General features: G+C 39.9%; 1 protein-coding gene and 1 long non-coding RNA gene across 7 annotated transcripts in view; one reads left to right on the top strand and one right to left on the bottom strand.

The window, feature by feature from the left end:
* The window catches only part of LOC141139181 (cytochrome P450 2K1-like), a 109,108-nt gene extending 90,510 nt beyond the window's left edge, over window positions 1–18,598 (top strand). For 4 of the 6 annotated variants that reach the window (XM_073625087.1, XM_073625089.1, XM_073625088.1 and 1 more), the window contains 2 exons: window positions 7,756–7,897; window positions 10,013–18,598. In XM_073625087.1, coding sequence (XP_073481188.1) covers window positions 7,756–7,897; window positions 10,013–10,191 — 321 coding nt within the window. In that variant the 3' untranslated portion in view covers window positions 10,192–18,598. The remainder of the gene's footprint in view (window positions 1–7,755; window positions 7,898–10,012) is intronic. The other 2 variants (XR_012243730.1, XR_012243731.1) reach the window with 2 other exon arrangements.
* LOC141139198 (uncharacterized) overlaps window positions 1–19,090 on the bottom strand; it is a 1,175,459-nt gene that overhangs the window by 722,516 nt on the left and 433,853 nt on the right. The window lies entirely within an intron of this gene.

Here is a 19,090-nt window from a genome sequence, read left to right as displayed (position 1 = left end):
CCATATGGTTGCAGGAGTTGGCTCTGGCCCTTCTGGGGATAGGAACTGCTGGGAATTTATCTTATATGTTACCCTTGAGTTAAAATCATGCAATGGATACCTCGCCAGTATGATCTGGCTGCAGTTGCTTGTGCAGCTATTCTGTTGACATTTTCTTCTTTATGCAGTCCTGTACACATAGTTTTCTCCCCTAGTATAGCAACCCTCTGATTATATCAGACGACTTGGGACTCCAACTGCTCGGCCATTCTTGTTGCTCTAGTGCCCGCCCAGGGAGGTTTTCTATGCAGGCGTTTACACACCTAGGCCAGTGAAACCACTTTTTATAACCCCCCCGTATGTGTGTCCTGAGAAAGCGGACCAGCAAAACGGGTAGACGCACAGGGGCTCCCACATCTGTGAGGTTGCACTATTGAGCATAATCTGGGTATATGTGGCCCTTGCTGTGGTCGACTGTACATACTGGCAGTTTCTCGGCGGATTGTTTATATATGTCTTTTTAATTAAATATTGTGTATATACAGTGAGGCAAAAAAGTATTTAGTCAGCCACCAATTGTGCAAGTTCTCCCACTTAAAAAGATGAGAGAGGCCTGTAATTGTCAACATAGATATACCTCAACTATGAGAGACAAAATGTGGAAACAAATCCAGACAATCACATTGTCTGATTTTTGAAAGAATTTATTTGCAAATTAGGGTGGAAAATAAGTATTTTGTCAATATCAAAAGTTCATCTCAATACTTTGTTATATATCCTTTGTTGGCAATGACAGAGGTCAAATGATTTCTGTAAGTCTTCAAAAGGTTGTCACACCCTGTTGCTGGTATGTTGGCCCATTCCTCCATGCAGATCTCCTCTAGAGCAGTGATGGTTTGGGGCTGTCGCTGTGCAACACGGACTTTCAACTCCCTCCAAAGGTTTTCTATGGGGTTGAGATCTGGAGACTGGCTAGGCCACTCCAGGACCTTGAAATGCTTCTTACGAAACCACTCCTTTGTTGCACGGGCAGTGTGTTTGGGATCATTGTCATGCAGTAAGACCCAGCCACATTTCATCTTCAATGCCCTTGCTGATGGGAGGAGGTTTGCACTCAAAATCTCATGATACATGGCCCCATTCATTCTTTCATGTACACGGATCAGTCGTCCTGTTCCCTTTGCAGAGAAACAGCCCTAAAGCATGATGTTGCCACCCCCATGCTTCACAGTAGGTATGGTGTTCTTTGGTTGCACCTCAGCATTCTCTCTCCTCCAAACATGACGACTTGCGTTTCTACCAAACAGTTCTACTTTGGTTTCATCTGACCATATGACATTCTCCCAGTCCTCTTCTGGATCATCCAAATGCTCGCTAGCAAACCTCAGATGGATCTGGACATGTGCTGGCTTAAGTAGGGGGACACATCTGGCACTGCAGGATCTGAGCCCCTGGCTGCGTAGTGTGTTACTGATGGTAGCCTTTGTTACATTGGTCCCAGCTCTCTGCAGGTCATTCACTAGGTCCCCCTGTGTGGTTCTGGGATTTTTGCTCACCGTTCTTGTGATCGTTTTGACCCCACGGGGTGAGATCTTGCGTGGAGCCTCAGATCGAGGGAGATTATCAGTGGTCTTGTATGTCTTCCATTTTCTAATTATTGCTCCCACAGTTGATTTCTTCACACCAAGCTGCTTGCCTATTGCAGATTCAGTCTTCCCAGACTGGTGCAGGTCTACATTTTTTTTTTCTGGTGTCCTTCAACAGCTCTTTGGTCTTCACCATAGTGGAGTTTGGAGTGTGACTGTTTGAGGTTGTGGACAGGTGTCTTTTATACTGATAACAAGTTCAAACAGGTGCCATTAATACAGGTAATGAGTGGAGGACGGAGGAGCCTCTTAAAGAAGAAGATACAGGTCTGTGAGAGCCAGAAATCTTGCTTGTTTGTAGGTGACCATATATTTATTTTCCACCATAATTTGCAAATAAATTCTTTCAAAAATCAGACAATGTGATTGTCTGGATTTGTTTCCACATTTTGTCTCTCATAGTTGATGTATACCTATGATGACAATTACAGGCCTCTCTCATCTTTTTAGGTGGGAGAACTTGCACAATTGGTGGCTGACTAAATACTTTTTGGCCCCACTGTATATATATATATATATATATATATATATATATATATATATATATATATATACATGTGTCTTTTCTTGTACAAATGTTTTTATTGAACAGAAATATCAACATATCAGTACAGGTAAATAATGAAAGACACATTATGTGAACATACTGAAACAACTTATAGCATCACAAACGTAATAGTGAACAGCATTAGGATCCGTATCAGATCTCCAAACTAAGTAACAACAATAAACTAAAGCGAAATATTGGATTGCTCCATTGTTATAAAACTAAATGCCTAATTTTATATAGTAAATGTGGTGAGAACCGTAAAAAGAGATAATTATATTGGAAATATAGCAAATTGTAATAAGGAAAAGGAAAAAATAAATAAAATAAATAAAAAAAAAATATTTCCATATTGGCTCACACTATGTGTCGATGGCCCACAGAACATATCTTGTGGGCTATAGAAACTGAGTAAGGGAAAAAAGAAAAAAGGAAGAGAATAAGAAGAGAGAGAACCAGAGAAAGAATGAAATGGAAACATAGGTCATAAAGAAAAATGTAGGTAGTTGGAAAAAGAGAAAGAAGGAAAAGGGGGAAATCCACGGGGTGGGGAGGATGGAGCCATGTTAAAGAGAGAGTAGGTTGGAATCAAACCGAGATGGATGGGAGTACACTACCCACGGCTGCCATACTCGGAGGAATTTATCATGTGTATCGGATGCTACGGCCGTTAGTTTCTCCTTAACCATAATATCATTTACCTGGTTTTTAACAGCCTCAAAACTGAGAGCCGGAGTCTTCCAGGCCCTTGCTATGGTTAATTTAGTTGCAGTAAAGATATGGGATGCCAAGTGGCGTTCTGGCCTTAATAACTCAGCTATCGGTTTTCCCAATAGAGCTACAAAAGGATCCCTCTTTATATTAGTATTGAAGAGGTTACGAAGCAGTGCATAAACTCTGACCCATAGCCTACAGACCCTGGGGCACTGCCACCAAATGTGTGCCATTGTACCTTCATGAGAACACCCACGAAAGCACAGCGGGGAGTATGTTGGGATAAAACTCGCCAATCTGGCTGGAGTGTAATACCATCTATAAAGTACTTTATAGGCATTTTCCAAAAAGAGTACATTTTTGGAGCATTTGGAGAGAGAGATGGTCATGATCTGCCAGTCCTCCAGGTCCAATCTCCTCCCCAACTCCGCCTCCCATTGAAGGTGGTATGGTCTCAGGGGTGGTCTCTTGGAGCCTATTATAGCCGTATATATTAAAGTAATCAAACCCGGGGACTGGGGCCGCGATCTGCAAATGCTTTCAAACAGAGTTGACATATAGGGGGTTGGTTGATATCTTATTAGAGATTGAAGGAAGTGTCGAATTTGTATGTAACTGTAGTGTTCCCTAAGGGGAATGTCATGGGAAGAACGTAAAGCTGCGAAAGGTATGATTTTGGTAGGAGTGAATATAGAGTGGACATCAGTGAAGCCGTTTTCAGTCCACCACGAAAATTGTAACGGATTATCACAACCAGGTGTTAATAATGGGCATTGAAGGAGGCGCAGCAAGGGAAGATGAGGAGAGACTAAGCCCGCAGAATATTTGACTGAGTCCCATGCACGCAAAGAGTGAGCTAAACATGGGCCTATAGTGGTAGGGCGGTGGGCTTGAGGGAGCCAAGGAAGGGAGGCCAATGGTATTGGATCTGAGTCCACCATATCAATGGTGGCCCATAATGGCATTTGCTGTTTCTCGTGGAGGTGGGATAATGGGGCAATGGTTGCTGCCGTATAGTAAGCTTCAAGGTTGGGCACCGAGAGGCCTCCATTAACTCTACGTGCATACAACACTTGTCTCTTAATTCTAGGTTTTATTGAGCCCCAAATAAATTGCATAATTTTTCGTTGATGTATACGAAGAATATGGGAAGGGACCTGGACCGGTAAAACCCGGAAATAGTAAAGTAACTAAGGGAGAAACGTCATGCGAATGGTTGCAATCCTCCCGAACCACGACAATGGAAGGGTGGCCCAGGAGGATAGCAGGGCCGATAATTTGCGGAATAGTAAAGGATAATTGGCCTGGTATAAAGCTGAGTAATTTGAAGTGAGCCGAATCCCAAGGTAGGGTAATGCTTCCATCCACTGAAAAGGGAATGTGGATTGTAGGGCTGCCAATTCTGAGGCGGAGAGATTAATTGACATTGCTCTGGATTTGGTGGGATTGACTGCTAGGCCCGAGAAGGTGGCAAAGGTATCTATGAGTGAAAGCAGATTCGGGAGGGAAATCCTGGGTTTAGTGATGGTCAATAGGATGTCATCCGCAAACAATGATAACTTATGTGAGGTGCCTGCCACCTCGACTCCTGCTATGTCTGGATGAGATCGTATGGCCTCCGCTAAGGGTTCCAGTGCCTAAATAAATAAAAGTGGGGAGAGTGGGCAACCTTGATGGGTACCCCTTATAATAGGAAAAATGCTTGACTCAAACCCACAGTATTTCACTTTAGCTTGAGGAGAATCATATATAGCAGAAACCCACCTCGTAAAGGAGGCCCCGAATCCATAGCGTTTAAGTACCTGTATCAAATAGGGCCACGATAAAGTGTCAAAAGCTTTGTTGATATCTAGTGACAAAAATATTGTTTCTAGGGATCTATTGTGAACGATATGTTGGATTTGAAGGAGGCGGCGAATGGCATCACCAGCCTGTCTCCTTGGGACAAAGCCCACTTGATCCTTTTTTATTAAACGTGGTAAAAAAGAATTGAGGCGATTAGCTAAAATTTTAGTTAAAATTTTCATGTCGATGTTGATTAGTGAAATTGGCCGGAAGTTAGCCCAAGATGAGTGATCTCTGTCAGGTTTAGGGATCATGACAACATTGGCGGTAAGCAAATTAGGGGTAAATAGGCGGCCTTCCTTGACTGAATTATACATATTTGTTAGATGGGGAGCAATAACATCTGCTATTTTCCGGTAGAATAGTGCCGTACAGCCGTCGGGGCCCGGTCTTTTACCCACCTTCAGTTCTTTAATACACTGGAGGACCTCTGAGACTTGTATGTCCCGGTCCATCAGGGATGTATGGGCTTCAGACAAGGAAGGTAGAGATAAATTGGCCAAAAAAGGTTCTGGGTCATGGGCGGGAGAAAGGTCAGGTGCAGAGTATAATTTAGTAAGACGATACCTGAACTCCTCCAGTACTCGTTGTGGATTACCGGTAAGAGTGTTGTGGCGGGTACGTAATGTAATGGGGGCAAATTTAGGAGCGAATGTACGCAATTTATTTGCTAACATTGCATTTGGTTTATTAGATCTGGCATACCATTTTTGTCGGGTCCATCTTAACGTACGTTCCGCTTCATCCGTCAAGCTTAAATCAAGCTCTGTACGGGCCTTATCTAAGAGTTTGCGATTAGCAGGGGAGGTAGATTGTATGAAGATTTTCGCTATTGTTTCCAATTTATCCTCCAGGTCATGGCGTACCTTTTCCCTTTCCTTTTTACGTTTAGACGCCAGGCGGATAATGTGGCCTCTTAGAACAGCCTTATATGCTTCCCATAATGTAACGGGAGATGAAACGGAGCCTAAATTCAATTTTTGCATGTGTCTTTTCTATCTTTATGTATCAATAAAATATGTGATTTTTTAAATTAATATCATTGGTCCAATCTGCCTTAGTGGGCTTTCCCTCTATTTAGTTCAGCCAGTCTCTTTGGTTCTGATGTCAGCAGATTTCTATTACTAGCAATTAGAGGTCATCCAGAGCACACCCTTTTCTTAAACTTTTAGTTTCTGCCTAGTTATGGATTAAAGAGGAACTGCAGTCTGCTCACATAATTTGTAATAAAAACATCTTTGCCATTCTGAAGCTTCCCTCCAACCACTTTGCATATTATTTTATACATACTGTGATTCTGTAAATATAAATAGGATACAAGAGATCTGTCATATAAAAGTCTTAAATTTAAAGAGATACAATCTATCCCAGCGGCGCTTCTGTCAAAGCGTCGTTGGGATAGATTGTATCTCTTTACATTTAAGACTTTTATGTGACAGATCTCTTGTATCCTATTTATAATTATGTATTCTTTTGTAAGTGGCAGCTTAATTTTATTTATATTGTGATTCATTTCACCCGATATCGTTTGTTGAATATTTTTGGAATACATTGCACTGAGTGGGAAGGAGATAAGGGAGCCGATATTTTCTTTCCTTTTTCAACTATGGGCAGCTGAAGCTGCTGCCTGTTCACTTCCTGGATTTACACAGACACACAGAGGCACACCTCCAGCTCTGCAGCCCTGCAGCACTCATTGGCCCTCCTATAACTCTCCCCCTCTCTAACTGGCAAACTGTCATAAGAGTGAGAGAGAGAGCTGTGCATGATGTCATAAGCCAAGGCCAATGACCAGACAAGAAACAGGAAGTGGGCTGTATAAAGTATATACTGGCAGAAAAAAAAAGTTTTACTACCCAAAGTTAAAACAAGGGCAGAAGATGTAATAGATAGAAAGTTGAAAAAATGACTGAAAGTTGAAAAAATGACTGAAGGTCCACTTTATCCGGTTCCCGATTGGCCGCCGCAGTTATACTGTGGCAGAATAGCTCCCCTGGGCGAGCCATCGTAGCTGTACGTCACCCGGTGCCCGGAGCCAATGCAAGTGCCTGATGGGTGTGATGTCCGCTGGGCACCCGCGATCGCTCGTGACAGAGCGAGAACTGGGATCTGTTTGTGTCAACACAAATCCCAGTTCTCTCAGGGGAGAGGAGAGAGATTGTGTGTTCATACTAAGTATGAACACCAATCTCTCTCCTCCCCTAGTCAGTCCCATCCCCTCACAGTTAGAACACACTGAAGGAACACAGTTAACCCCTTGATCGCCCCCCTAGTGTTAACCCCTTCCCTGCCAGTTACATTTATACAGTAATCAGTGCATTTTTACAGCACTGATCACTGTATAATTGTCAATGGTCCCGAAAATGTGTCAAAAGTGTCCAATTTGTCTTCCGGTATATCACAGTCCCGATAAAAATCGCAGATCACCGCCATTACTAGTAAAGAAAATAATAATAATAAAAATGCCACAAATCTATCCCCTATTTCACATATAATAACAGCATATGTAAGTACATATTAATCATAACAATGTATGAAAATATATAATAGAGTTTTATTCAATTAAACCCAGTGGGTTGAACTAAAAAAAAAACGTACAGATCGCTGTACTAGCACAAGCAATGTTAGTACAGCTATCTTCCCGTTGAGCTATTGCATTCTGATAGAGGGATTGCATTCTGATAGAAGGACTGCCCCCCCCCACGCCAGAACACAGTGATCAGTGCTAGCAACCATTGGCTGCAAGCACTGATCACATGATGGATTTCCAGCATTCCCGTTCAATAATATATGGTTCTTAGACCAGCTTCTGTCAGACAGGGTGCTCTACACACGGGCCAAATATCGGCTGGTTTCTGTTGAACCGCCTGATGATCTTTATAAGGTTTTATGCAAGCTAGATCCCTGATAAGAAATAGAAGTTTATATAACTTATATATATAAGTTTGATGCAATTCATTATTATCAGTGTCTATGGTATGTAAACAAGTTGACTGGAATTGACCTGAATTCCTTATCGTACAGGGAACCTATGTGATCCCATTACTGGCCTCTGTACTTCATGATGAGAGTCACTTTGAGAAGCCAGAAGAGTTCTACCCACAGCATTTTCTTGATTCAAAGGGAAATTTCTTGAAAAAAGAAGCATTTCTTCCATTTTCAGCAGGTAATCCAAAGTCAATATACTTTACATTTAGATAATAAATTATGTTCTTTGATTACCTTCAGAAGGGTTCTACTTATATTTAACTAATCTCCTCTTAGATCGCTTATTTATTTTGTAAAAAACTTGAAAGATCAAAAATGTTCACATTATAACTCACTGTAACAGAACCCCACTCCCACTCTTGAGAGCCCATTTGCAGATGTCATTCACACACCAAGATATAGTTTTAAGATCCACTTCTGATGAAGGCAACCAACAAAGCATCCCTAAAATGTGGCATATTAACTGTCACTTAATAACAGTGAATATTAAAACAATATTTTTATGTGTCGACAACCGTTTTACGTACATTTTTAGAAATGTCCAATATTGCCAAAATCCATTATTTGATTGCCCTAGCAACTAAGATATGAGGTGGTATAAAAATGTTTTGAGACTAGTTACATTGCAACAGATGGCAGACTGGTGCTATTCTGACCACGTGTGTTACCACATCTGCTATTTAATCATGGACAGCAAGTTAGAACAAAGAAAGAAATTCTGCGTGAAACTGTTTTGAGTGGCACGCACAATTGTTTTTCAACAACGATCATCATGCACAAGTTGCCAAATGGTTTCGACATTTTCGGGGGTTGAGCTAGTTGAAGGTCTTCCTGATCTCTTGTCTACTTTCAGTGATGTTCTTCCACTCAAAACACCTCAAACGACTCATTGCAGCATTTCTGTAAACTTGCCGAATCATGTCAAACATCTCTGTGTCAGATTTTAGTAATATTATTATGCAGCGGTAAGGGCAGCCAATAGATGAACATAACAAAATTATTAAAAATTATTAAACCATAATATCATAGTCAATAACATAAAAGAATACCATAATAATTCAAAACCACTGTAGAATATGTGTATATTAAAATATTTAAAAATAATGGTGTCAAATAAATTAAAGAGAGCATATAAAAAGTCCCATCACAAAGAGTGCGATTGAAGCATTCATATATAAAGTTCATAAATATAAAAAGAAGAAGAAAAAATCCGAAATCCGTGATAAAAAATCCAATCTCCCAAAAAGTGAATACACCCAAGTGGATATGAGGCTCCTTACCGACTCAAAAGACCAACAGAGGTCTATCCAAGCATATGGGAGATTACAGGTTTCCCAATAACCTATACCAGCATCTGGATCTGTGGCTGAGGCTGTATGGCTCCGGAGATAAAAGCAAGAAAGGCTCCCATAGTGTAATCGTTCCAATCAGTAATGTTTAATAAGTAAAAAGATGCACTTACAAATAGTTCCAATAAACGAGTGTCAGATAATTCTTAATGATACAGCATCTCCGCAGGCTTCCCGCTGTGCATACACTTCCCATCCAGTTCAGCAAAGAGGAACAGCGTAGTGACGTCAGCGTCATAGGCCACACCCTACGCGTTTCGTCACGATAGGACGTCGTCTGGGGGTTGGGCCAAGTGTCAGATTTGCCCAATTTCATGCAGAATTTGACATTTGCTCTTTGTTCTAACTTTCTGTCTATGATGAAAAAAGCAGACTGTGTAAAGCAGGTGGTCAGAATAGCACCAGTTGCACAGCTCCTGATGTAAACAGGACAATGGGGGTTATTTACTAAACTGAAAGCGTGCAAAATCTGATGAAACTCAGCTTACAGGTTTTATTGCCAAAGCTTAATTGAACAAGCTGAAGTTAGAAGCTGATTGGCTACCATGCACAGCTGCACCAGATTCTGAGTGCTCCTGTTTTAGTAAATCAACCCCAATGTCTTTTGGCTCACTGACTTATGAAGGTTGGTGCTCCCTGTGATTGCAGCCTTGTGCTGCCATCTGTTGGCATGTTACAAAACTAGTCTTGAAACTTTTTGATACCACCTTGTATTAAAGGTTAGAATACTATAAAGAGCATGACTGGGATTCTTCTACATTTGCCATTAGCACTCCAATATGTGCTAATTATTGAGTGTAAACACTTTGCCTTGCATCTACCTATTCCTTCTTTACGGGTCCTCAAAGTGCATTCACACAGTAAAATAAGTACCTGACCCTTTTTTCCCACCAATACATTGCAACATGTGTTTACAGTATAAAAAATGTATTTATTTCTTCTAGGAAAAAGAAGTTGTGCCGGGGAGAACTTGGCTAAAATGGAGCTGTTTCTCTTTTTTACCACACTGCTGCAAAACTTCACCTTCAACGCACCTATAGGGGAGAAGCTAGATCTCACCCCTTTGGTTGGATTCACAGCTCCACCGATGAGACATGACATTTGTGCTGTGCCTCGCACCTGACAAAGGACAATACCGACAGCATTCAGGGTTGTACCTGGGAACCACAAACCCCATTCTTGTAGTAAATGGCAAAGAAAATATTATATAAGGAAAAAGCAAAATCAAAGTGGGCATTAAAAAAAAAAAAAACATTTTGTGCATTTTTTGAGAAGATACACAGAGCTATATTTACAAAGACACAAAATAACAACAATAAGTATTATTCTAATTCATTTATAAAATAGAAACTAAAGTCAGATGAATAAATTACTAATGTCAACTGTGCTTAAAAAATAAAACATAACTAAATAAAAAAAAAAAAAATAGAATTTATAGTTTAGGTTCTTTAAGTGGATGATGCTATTTTTAGACCTCCTGGTAAATGTACATTGTCAGGCACCTTTTAGTATATGATGTTGCATAGGTATGTTTTGTTCGGTCAAAAGTTATCTAAAATGCCTGCTCAATTATTCTGTACCTAAATGTCAGAATAATTGAGCAGGCATTTTGCAACTGGAAATGAAAAAATTGTGTTTTTGTTTGAAAATGGAAACATAATACTTTTGCACATTGGCACCACAGCAATTAAAACCTTTTTTGATCAGACCACAATTTCTGTGTCACTGAGGGAGCGTATTGCATCTAGGAATAAATTAGGTTCTTTTTGTTTTCAGTTTACAGTAAAAGATGAAAATGGAGTGCGGGGGGAGGCGGAAGGAATAATAGAACATAGTAATCGAAAAAATCACTTGAAACTAAGCTAAGGGGTTACAGGAAGTGGGAAGGAAAGGGCCATCTACCCCAGATTTTGTTTTACTTGGCTGGGCAGCCTCTATGTTCATAAATCACTTTCCTTAATGGTAGGGTATTGATAATTTGTTTCAACCAAGATGTCAATGTGGGAGGAAGAGCCTGTAGCCAGGTCTCAGTAATCATCTTTTGGCCATCCAAACAGTCTTGAACAGAAAAAAAAGTACTACAGTTTAAGTTAACATGTTCAATAATACCCAGTAGGCAGACTTTGGGGTCCAGTCCCAGCGGGGGGCCCATTAGATCGTAAAGAAATCTACTATTTGTTTGCAATACCCATTGATTTATGGGCATACCCAAACTACATGAAAGAAGGTCCCTGGAAGTATTTGACATTTATGACATATGGGGTTATATAGAGGCCTGTACACAGACAAGTGAATTAGGGTCAAAAAGTCTCTATGCAATATATACAACTGAATCAGAGATCAGAGATCTTCAGAGAGATCAGTTAATGAGCAAGAAGGGCCTCTTCCCACTTGTTTTGAGCCAAAGGGCCTATATTAGTCTTCCAGGAAGTTTTCTAAAGATATGCTGGCTTTCACACTTATGGATCTCCTTTCACAGTTAAAAATGGCTCAAAAGGAAGGACAATAATCAAGGGGGGCTACAACTGTCCTGATATTGACTGGGCAGATGGAACTGCACACTCAACTAAGTTACATAGTTTTATAGTTGGTAAGGTTGAATAAAGACATCAGTCCATCCAGTTCAACCTGTGTGGGTGTGTGTTTATGTCAATATAATTTCCCATATCCTTGTATATTGTGCTCACTAAGATGCCCATCTAAGTATTTTTTTAACATTTTCAACAACACTCTCCGCTGATGTCACTAATTGTGGAAGAGAGTTTCACAACCTTACTCTATCAGTACAGAATCCCTCTTGCAGTTTAATGTTAAATCCCTTCATTGAGTGGCTGTGTGTTTTCTTAAGTGATCTGAGACTGAATTGATTTCTCCCTATGCTAGAGTTACAATTTAGATATTTGTAAATTGCAGTCATATCCCCTCTTAAGCATCTCTTCTCCAGGGAGAATAAGTTTAATAATTGCAGTCGGTCCTCATACCTGAGGTCCTCTAGTCCCCTTATCAGCTTGGTTGTCCTTCTCTGGACTCTATCCAGATCCAGTACATCCTTCCTAAGGACTGGACACCAGAAATAGATGGCATACTCAAGAAGTGGTCAAACCAGAGTTTTGTAAAGTGGTAGAATTATAGTCTTGTCTCTTGAGTAAATATCTTTTTTAATGCATGCCAGCAGTCTGCTGGCTTTGCTTGCTGGGTCTGTCATTTACTAGGACCCCCAGATCCTTTTCTATCCTAGATTTCCCCAGAGGTTCTCTCCCTAGCGTGTACCTTTCATTCCTATTTTTAGTCCCCAGGTGCATTACTTTATATTTATCAGTAATAAACCTAATTTGCCATGTGTTTTCCCACACCTTTATTTTATTGAAGTCTTACTATACAATTGCTATATCCTGTTGTGAAGTACTTAACCTGCTTAGATTTGTATCATCAGCAAACAGAGATTGAACTATTTATTCCAGCTTCTATATCATGCCTGTACATGTTCAACAGAAGTGGTCCCAGGACCGAGCCCTGGGGCACCCTGCTTACAACTCTAGACCATTCTGCAGATACACTATTTATCACCATCCTTTGGACGTACTCCTGTAACCAGTTTTCTATCCAGGTACATACACTATCATCAATGCCAACAGACCTCTATTAGTAAAGTAAGCATTTATGGTGTCTTGAACCAAATACCTTGGCAAATTCTAGATACCCCTATCCAGATTACAGCTTACCATCTCATAGAATGTTAAAGGTTGCTCTGGCAAGATTGATCCACTGGAGTCCCGTACCATCCCTTCAAATAGTTTACATACTATTGATGTTTGGCTGATTAGACTTTAGTTTCTAGGTAAGTATTACAGTCCTTTTTTGAATATTGGTACCACGTTTTTTTTTTGCCAGTCAGTATTATCAGTATTATATTAGTGGCCAAACGAATATTATTGGTGCTTTGTCTAATGGGGATAAAGCCTTTTTAGTCTGGGGAGATCAGCGTGTAAATAATAACGGAGAGTCTATCCACTAGGTCATTGTTTCTGACCAAAATAGGGTGGTAATTTTGGGGGAGGGTGATCTTTGTTTGGTTTTGGTATCAAATACATGTTTGCCATCAACATGTCACCTGCGAAGGTGTGGCCTTTAAGTATATGAAGTATATAAAGATTTTTGAGATGGGGGATTAATTGAATAGGAATTTTTGGAAGTAGGTGGAAGAAAACCTGTCTGGACCTGGGGCTTTTGAGGGTTTCAGGGATGCAATTATAGCCCAGAGTTCCCCCTCTCTGCAGAGGGCGTTCAGGGTTTTAATTTGCTCCTCAGACAGGGATGGAAGGGACATATTCTCCATTTGGACACGGGGCAAGGCAGGGAAGAGGGGTCCGCTAATAGGTCTTGGTAAAACTTGGAGAAGATTTTGAGTACCTCCGAGGGGTGGGTGACAGTATTACACATATCATTCCTAAGTTTATAAGAGTGTGGAGGTTGGATGGTGGAATTCAGTTTTCTGGCGAACATTGCTGAAGCCGAGTTGCTGTGCATTAAAAACCTGGCTTTTGACCATTTCAAGGTCTTTTCTGTTTGCTCAGAGAGGATCATGTCTAATTCGATTCTCTTATTGTTAATCTGTCTGAGAGTGTCAGAGGAATGGGATTAGTTGTGTATATGGTACAGTCTAGTCAGTTCCCCGGAGAGTCTAGTGATATCTGCTAGTTTGTGTTCTTTCTTTGCCGTGGCTAGTTCTATCAGATGCCTCCGAATTACCGCCTTGTGGGCAGCCCACAAAATAGTGGGGGGAGTATGTTGCGTGTTGTTGATGCGAAAGTATTCATCTAAGCGGCCTGAGACTTTACTAACCAATTCAGGATCTGAGCGAAGGGGGTCATTAAGGTGCCAAGTGCCGTTTGTTGGTGAAATGCCTATATGTGAAATAGCTAGCAGTACCATGTGATGATCAGACCATGAGCAAGGATGTATGTTTTCTGAGTTTGAGTTGGCTAACATGACAGGAGTACTGTAAATATAGTCTAGCCTAGAGTAACTGTCATGGGGGTGTGAGTAGAAGTTATAGCCCCGAGCGCCCATATTGTGAGCATGCCAAGAATCTACAAGTTGTTGGGAGCTGAGCAAATGGGTGAGGGTCTTCGGGAAAGCGTTGGCATTACTTACAACTCTGTCCAGCCCTGAATGTGCCACCAGATTAAAGTCTCCTCCAATCACTAGGTGAGGGGAAAGATATCTGTCTAGTACCTGAAAGAATGAAGTAAAGAAAGAAGCTTGTGAGTCATTAGGAGCATAAAAAATTTGCTATGGTAATTGCTTTCCCACAAATCAAGCCCTGAGTTATGAGAAACCTACTTGTGGGGTCCTTGTACATATGCTGCACATCCAGTAAAACTGAATTTTTAATAAATATAGCCACCCCTCTAGACCTAGAGTCATATGTGGTAAAGAAATGTTGCTTATTAAGGCGGTCAAAGTAGCTAAGGTGATTGGATTCTGAGAAGTGGGTCTCCTGAAGGAGCAATATGTCTGCTCCCAGGTGTCTATAGGACCTAAAGTCTATAGACACCTGAGAATTAAAGCCTTTGACATTATGCAAAATTAACTTAATACCCATTAGGATATCTTAAGGGGAAGATAATTTGAATAGATGTCTGCGATAGAGAGGTGGTCATCAGCTGGTTAACCCCTAACGGGAGTTGTAAACATAAAGGTGCATACACTATAAGGCTTACTGTAAGTGCTATATCCCATATTTTCTGATACTTTGCCTTCAAACAGTTAAAACATTCAGTGCCATAAACAAAAAAGGAAAAATGAAAGGCATTAAAAAAAACAAAAAAACAACATGAGTTCTAGTATTGAGAGGAGTCGGGGGGGGGAAGAAAAAATATTTCTTCCCCGCCAACAGAAAAAACACTTGGAGGACTATATAGGCCAATACTCGTACAAAAATGAACCTCTAATGTTCAATATAGGTTACCTAGCCTGCACCGGAGGCCGGATGTCCACTCTCTGTAGGGCTTCCTGTGACCAACAAAATGATTATGTTCTTAAAGCACTCACACTTTCCTTCTGTGGTTTTTGTGTCTAGAATATCCTCCCATTTAATGTCCTGAAGTATTCAGTGAAGTTTGGCAAAGTTGGCTCTTTTGAAATTTAATGTTCTTGTCCTAACCTTGTGTCTCCTTTTCCTATGATTTACGGTAAATGTTACTACACTGTGATCACTGTAACCAAGATTATCCCTTACATCCACATCTGCAATCAGCTCTGCATTGTTTTTAAATTTGTAAGTCAAGCAGAGCCATATTTCTAGTTGAGGCACCCACCAAATGACCCAGGAACTGTCCTGCAAGACATTTAAGAAATGACGAACCTTTGATGCGCTGCCTCACCACCTTTTATAACTGTGAAAGGAGGTTGATCTCCACTTCCTGCTTCTGGTTGGGAGGCCTGTAGCCTACACCCACTATTCATTTCTCATTTGTTTTTAATCCTTAAAGCTCCAACCACAAGGATTCCTCCTCCTTTGCCCTGTTAGTAATGTCATCTTTTGTAGTCACTATCAATCACTCTTGACATACATGCACACCCCTTCCCTTCATCTATTTACCCTACCCCTCCGATATAAGGATTGCCCCATGACAGTCATAAGCCAGTCATGTGAGCTGTCAAACCAGGCTTCTGTTACTCTCACGACATTGAAATTCTCCTCATGTATCAGCAACTCCAGTTCTGGTATTTTATTCACCAAACTTCTGGCATTTGTAAATATCTCTTTTAATTTTATACCAGTGCATATTATTTTCTCCTCGTGTGTTCTGAGGCTGCAATAGGATCCTGTCAGCCAAAGTGCATCGGTCCACTGCCAATACTGACCACTGATTAAGGGTCATCATTTCTTGAATGTAGGTCGATTGCATGTGTCAAATGATGGAAGCCCCAACTAGAGATAATGCTTGGCTGGACTACTAATTACAAACAGCATAATGTGGTACTTTTAAGGTGTAACCCATCAGTAGATATGTGCAATTAGTTTAGTTTCAAATTTGTTTTTTAACGAATTTAGACAAATTTGTTAATTCGGAAATATCTGAATTTTCAAATTTCCGAATTTTTCCGAATATTCGAAAATTTTCGGAAATTTGAAATTCGGAAATTCGAAATTTGAAAATTCGGAAATGTGAAAATCCAAAAATTCAGAAATTTGGAAATTCGAGAAAAACTAAAAAATGAAAATCCGAAAATTCAAAAGAACGAAAATCTGAAAACTCAAATACCTGAAAATCTGAACTAATAACTAACTAATAATAACGTAACTATTACTAACTATTAAATTATAGGCATTCAAATTTCCTTACCAATCTTTCTGTTAGTGAACGTTACGAATATGAATTTATCCAAAGTTACGAATTATCCATAATAACGAATGCCATTTCTAAACGAATGTAATGTAATGAATTAATAATAATAAATAACAATAATAATAATAAAAGCGTATTAATATTATTATTATTATTTATTATTATGTAATTCCATTTGTTTAGATGCGGCATTCTTTATTTCGGATAATTCGTAACTAGATATATTTATATTTGTTACGTTCACTAACAGCCAAATTTGAAAGGAAATTCCAATATCTATAATTTAATAGTTAGTTATTATTAGTTAGTTAATCAGTTATTTAAAATTTTTGGATTTTCGAATTTCTGGATTTTCCTTTCGGACTTTAGAATTTCTGAATTTCCTGAATTTGAGAATTTGCGAATTTCCGAGTTTGTGAATTTTCGAATTTACAAAAAAAACAAAAAACGAAAAACGAAAATGAAAAAATTTTTTGGCACTGCACATGTCTACCCATCAGCATATTAAAACCAAAAAAAGTTCAAAGAACGTTTTTTTTATCAGTACATATAGTATATCTAGACAATCACAGACTTAAACAACGTATTAAAAACTGAAATGCAGCATCTGTTAAACAATAGTATCCACACCCTAAAGAGGCCAGTCCACAGCTCCTTGCTTCTTCAAGAGTAGGGTGCTGAAAGATAATTCACAACAATATATAAATTTACAATTTCACTTTTTGGTACAAAGTTGTTCTGTCACAGTATAAACATTACAGAACTTCTAGCAAACGAAAAAAGCTGTTATTCACACTAAGGATACTAAACGTCCATGCGTCGGCATAGGGCACTGAAAACCTGCATAACCCTAAGGACCAACGGTGAGGTGGGTGTGGAAGTTACACGATTGTTGATGTTACACAAATAATGTAATGACTGATTATCTAAAATGAAAACTGTAAATTATACTGTATATAGGGAAATTTTTGTTCTAATAATCCTACCCATTAGAAAAGTGATCAAGACATACAATATGTAAACTATACAATGAACTACAATTATAAATGTCATGAATATGCAGCAAAATTGATGTTTCAATTTAACCAGTACATACAGTATCTCTAACAGATTAGTCAGAACACTACAGCCCAAAATAGGGATGACTTCTAGGACAAAATGATATAATTTACAGTACTAAGAGCATATGGTGATCTCAATGCTGGCCAGGATCAGAATAACATCATCAATCCCAGCCAATTAAAATGGTGCCATTGCCCTCAACCAAATTCCTGGAAGCCATACCAATAGAAACCACAGTCCTACCACCAGGCACCTGCTTCCCAGAACAAGCAGGTGCTCGGGAGGGGACACTACAACCGTGTTTTGTGGATACCATATTGCTTGGAACTGTTACCTCAAATGTGTGCCACAGTTGCAATAGCTATTATACTAGTGCTAGTGATTGCAGATTACTGTTTTTCTGTTGACTTTTCACCTACAACCCTACAATGCAAGAAATGTTAAACCCTGTCCTGGACTCTGTGTGTTCCTCCACTTTTTTGGGTACTCAATTCCTGGCCCCACCAACATTCTGGCATTGTCCACATGTAAGGGGTAGTACAATGCCTTGAAAAGGTATTCATAAGGCCCCTTCATATCACAGTGGAAGTCATGGACTTCATGTTATACAAATGATAACTAATTTTACTGATGACAATCTTCATCAGCTAGTATATTAACAAGCAATCCTCAGGTTGCGATACAGTTATATTCTGTTCCTTTTTATTACTTATCTTTTCATTTTTCCTATTAGCTTAAGAATATGCATAAATCACTTTGGTAATATCCAATTTTCAGTCTATTGCTTTGACTACACAGGTGTACATAGTGTAGTAGGATGCACGTGCTCTTTCGACATCTGTTAATAGTCTGTGTAAGCTATTGTTTAATGTTAAATGCAATGCTTCTGTTGTAAACTTTTACTGTTTAAACATCAATAAAAAACAATTGAAAGAAAATATATTCATACCCCGTTAAATTTACCACATTTTGTCATGTTACAACCAAAAACGTAAATGTATTTTATTGGGATTTTATGTAATAGACCAACACAAAGTGGCACATAGTTGTGAAGTGGAAGGAAAATGATAAATTGTTTTCATTTTTTTTTTACAAATAAATATCTGAAAAGTGTGGTGTGCATTTGTATTCAGCCCCCTTTACTCTGATACCGTTTTGAATATTACCTATGTAAGAGGTATGTCTGGTTCCGCTCCGCTTCCCCAGCGATTTGGGGGCGATCCAGTTCAATGCAGAGGGTTTCTCAACCAAGTTGGGATATTTATCGGAGTATAACACACACTTTTTTCCCCTTAAAATCAGGGGAAAGTCGTGGGTGCGTGTTATACTCCGATCCCCGCTGTCGCTATGTGAATGTCGGCGATCGCCGCCGACATTCACATCGCGAGTAGTTTTAAATATGGCGCCGCGGAGTTCGGAGGGACTCGGCGGTGCTGAACGAGCGCCGCCGAAATCACAGAGCCGAGATACACATACCCGAGTGTATTCGGCTCTTTCCGGCACCGCTCACAGTCCCGCCCAGTCCCGCCATTGGACCTGTGTTATGTCCATCATAGGGCGGGACTGGGCGGGACTGTGATCGGCGCCGGAAAGAGCCGAATACAC

This window comes from Aquarana catesbeiana, linkage group LG04, assembly GCF_042186555.1.
Source record: "Aquarana catesbeiana isolate 2022-GZ linkage group LG04, ASM4218655v1, whole genome shotgun sequence".
NCBI lineage: Eukaryota > Metazoa > Chordata > Amphibia > Anura > Ranidae > Aquarana > Aquarana catesbeiana.
The sequence above is the reverse complement of the archived record's forward strand: the minus strand, read 5'-3'. Positions and strand labels throughout refer to the sequence as shown.